The following is a 3,067-nucleotide window of genomic DNA, read 5'->3' as shown; positions in this document are numbered from 1 at the left end:
GGACCTCGCGATACCGGAATCTGAGTTGGAGACTCGCCCAGCAGCGCTTGAGGAGCTCGGCGCTGTGCTTTTGGCGCAGTGGTGGACACAGCGGGGCATCGTCGAGGCCGGCCAAGCTCGCCAGAAAGTGCAGCAGATCGGCCATGTCGTTGGCGCACCAGCGCGCAACAAGCTGTAGGAAGGCCGGTTGGAATGGGCCCCATCCATGCGCTATGAAGAGGCCATGCAGCCACAGCGCGAGCTCCGACATGCAGACGTTGCGCTGGATCGAGACAATGTCGGCGATGAACAGGAGCGTCAAGTCGAGATCGTTTTGGTGCGTCAAGAGCCGGGAGAGGGTCGTCAGCGGTCGCTCACTGAGCGTCGCACGGTGCTCAAGAAACCAGCGGCGCCCGCAGAGAGTCTGCTCGCGCGCGCGTTCGGCGCGGAACGTCGACATGGTGGCTCGCAAGACGGCGTTCGTGTCTGTGAACCCAAAGACGCTCGTCGCCCGAGGCGCATCGCCGACCAGCTCGGCCCATGGTGTATCGCCGAGCAGCGTCGCGGCCAAGTACGTCAGCGCGTCGGCCCGGTCGGCGATGACCACGCGGTGGTGCGTCGGCCAAAAAGCCAGCACATACTCGTACCGCATGCCATGGTCGCGTCCGTGTAACATGAGATCCAAGTACTTGTAGTCGCACGCGTCTTGCAGCTCGGGCGGCGCGCCGCACGCCGGATGCAGCACTACCTGACTGATTCGGTTCTCCGACTCTTCCGAGTCCGCGCAGCAATAAGCCAGAGCGACGTCAAAGCTCTTCATCGACAAGAAGAAGTGGACGAGGCCCGTGTCGACGCGGTCCAGACCATCAAACGTCAAACCACCGCCTTTGTCCGCAAGCGCAACGGGCAGACCAATGCGCTGGACCCGATCCAAGGGTGAGTGGGCGAGCGCCGTGAACGCTGCAATGGCCGGTTTTTGGTTGGGCGGCGCCAGTCGCATATCCTCGTGCTTCTCGTCGTAGACCAAGCGGAAGACCAACGCGACGCGGCGACCCGATACAATCGGCGCCGACGTGATCGACGTGCTGAGAAAAGCCGACGCAAAGGTCGTCACGACCGGCGACGTATCAACGTCAACGGTCTCTGTCTCGCTGCCATACGCGAACGTGATGGCGCCGCCTTCGCGAATGGACGGAAGGAACACGACCACCGAGCCAAACGTGAGCGTGTTGTCCATGGCGTCGCCACTCGTCGGACGCAGCTGCAACGTCGCCGCGTCGCCAACGTTGTCGATCGCCAAGTGCGAGAGCTGGAGCTGCATCGCACCCGTCGGCCCCATGCGCTTGAGAACGTGCTTGTGCAGCTCGGCGAGCATTGCGGCGTAGCCCTCTTCGCCAACGAACCTCATGTTGGTGGCGGGGACGATGCAGGACGGATAGCGTGCGTCTATCTGCGCGGCTTGGGCGGCGCAGAGCGGCCATTCGAGCGGGTCGTCCACGCCATCCAGTACCAAGAGGAGCGATGGCAACGGCGGCAGCGCGCCCGCGGAGGCGAACGCCCCGAACTGTCGGACCTGCGCGATCGCGGCTTCAAATGGGCAGGCCATGCGAGAATATCGAAGTGTGGCGAGTCGGCCAATCATGGTCACTTTATATATATTGAATAAAGAGCATTTTATAGCGCTCGGTATTTCGTCGGAGGCGCGTCCACGTCAACTGGGCGACGAACGCCATTTCAAGTGCAACCACCCCATGCCGTAAGAAAGCTCGAGTGGACCCATACCCGGCCAGTTTGTGGTGCTTTCATGGACCGTGCCTCCGCCAGAATGCCACTTCTGGGCCATCCAACGCTCTTTCAACCTCCCCAAAGAAGGTGAGCTTGGACCAAATGATATCCCGCCGAACATGTGTTGCCAATGTAGTTTAGTATTGATTAAGAATCTCGTCTAAAGCCCTCTCACTCTCGACGTTTTAAGGTGAGCGTGCGCGTGTCTGTGGCGGTTCATAGTGACGCCAACGACGCAATGGTTGCCGTGATGGTTGCCACAAGATTCTGTTTGGCCATCCGCATCTTCTCCGCAGACGACACAGCGCGGCGCTGCGTACACCGAAAATCGCATTCGGGATCACTTTCGTATAGCGTAGCATCGACGTCGTGGGGTCGCGCCGCCGCCGCGTCCAGTAGCTTGTGACACAGCGGTGCGTCATACCGTACGCGTCTCGCCACTGGCAAAGCACGTCGTGTGTCACTTCCAGCGTCTCGGGCAAAAGTTGCAGCCATTTGTCGACAAACGATGGTAGCTGGTCGGGGGCAAAACAGCGCACGAGTTCGATCGCGTCGCACATGAGCGCGTCCTGCGTGAGCTTGAGCGCCTGGCCTTTGTAGCTTGCTCGTCGATGAACGATCGTCGGCTTTCGCGCCAGATCGTCGACAGCTGTCAGATAAACGTCATGACCCGCGACGCAAAGCTTGCTGAAACGAGGTGCTTGTACTCAAGCGCAATCGAGCGAGCAACTTAGGGCACAGCGAGGCCCCAGACGGTGGTGACGTTCTTGAAGATGTTGTCATCGAGTCGCTTTGCATGCAGCGCGAGCACGAGAATGCTCTCCGCCGTCTCGGCACCCGACTGTTGAAGGTCGTCGATTTGCTTCCGGTCGAAGCGTCCACGGAAGGCCTCAAGGACAGCGTCAACCAAGGGGCTACGCACGAGAGACGGATCCACGTTCACGGCAGCCGCAACGCCGAGGGCAATGTCCGAGCAGACATCGAATGCCCAGTGGTCCACGAGCACGCGTTGCAGAGGCGGTAAGCCATCGACGCCCGAGATGCGCAAGTCGTTGGTGGCCGTCCTTGTGAGGTAGGCGTCGAGAAGAACACAGTGCTTGACAATCGCGCGTCGACTGGTCGTTGCCGCCGCGACGGTCGGGAAGCTGAAAATCGTCGCCGCGCACTGCGTGAGAAGCTCGGCTGCATGCGGCTGGCGCAGTGGCGGACACAGCGGGTCGTCGTCAAGGCCGGCAAAACTCGCCAACAGATCCAGCACATCCGCAACGTAGAATTCGGACCAGCGCAAACTGAGCGTGACCAA

At 60.8% G+C, this 3,067-nt stretch overlaps 2 protein-coding genes across 2 annotated transcripts in view; both read right to left on the bottom strand.

Moving 5' to 3' along the window:
• Positions 1-1,591, bottom strand: part of SDRG_15022 (hypothetical protein) — a 5,245-nt gene extending 3,654 nt beyond the window's left edge. The window contains exon 1 of the mRNA XM_008621185.1: positions 5-1,591. Coding sequence (XP_008619407.1) covers positions 5-1,585 — 1,581 coding nt within the window. The 5' untranslated portion in view covers positions 1,586-1,591. The remainder of the gene's footprint in view (positions 1-4) is intronic.
• A 903-nt stretch (positions 1,592-2,494) lies between these two features.
• Positions 2,495-3,024, bottom strand: SDRG_15021 (hypothetical protein; the record flags this gene model as incomplete). The annotated part of the gene is made up of 2 exons (XM_008621184.1): positions 2,495-2,956; positions 3,004-3,024. 2 exons carry the CDS (start codon positions 3,022-3,024, stop codon positions 2,495-2,497), a joined length of 483 nt encoding a protein of 160 aa, XP_008619406.1.
• Between the last annotated feature and the right edge of the window lie 43 nt (positions 3,025-3,067).

Source organism: Saprolegnia diclina (genome assembly GCF_000281045.1).
Source record: "Saprolegnia diclina VS20 unplaced genomic scaffold supercont1.83, whole genome shotgun sequence".
Taxonomy (NCBI): Eukaryota; Oomycota; class Saprolegniomycetes; order Saprolegniales; family Saprolegniaceae; genus Saprolegnia; species Saprolegnia diclina.
The sequence above is the reverse complement of the archived record's forward strand: the minus strand, read 5'-3'. Positions and strand labels throughout refer to the sequence as shown.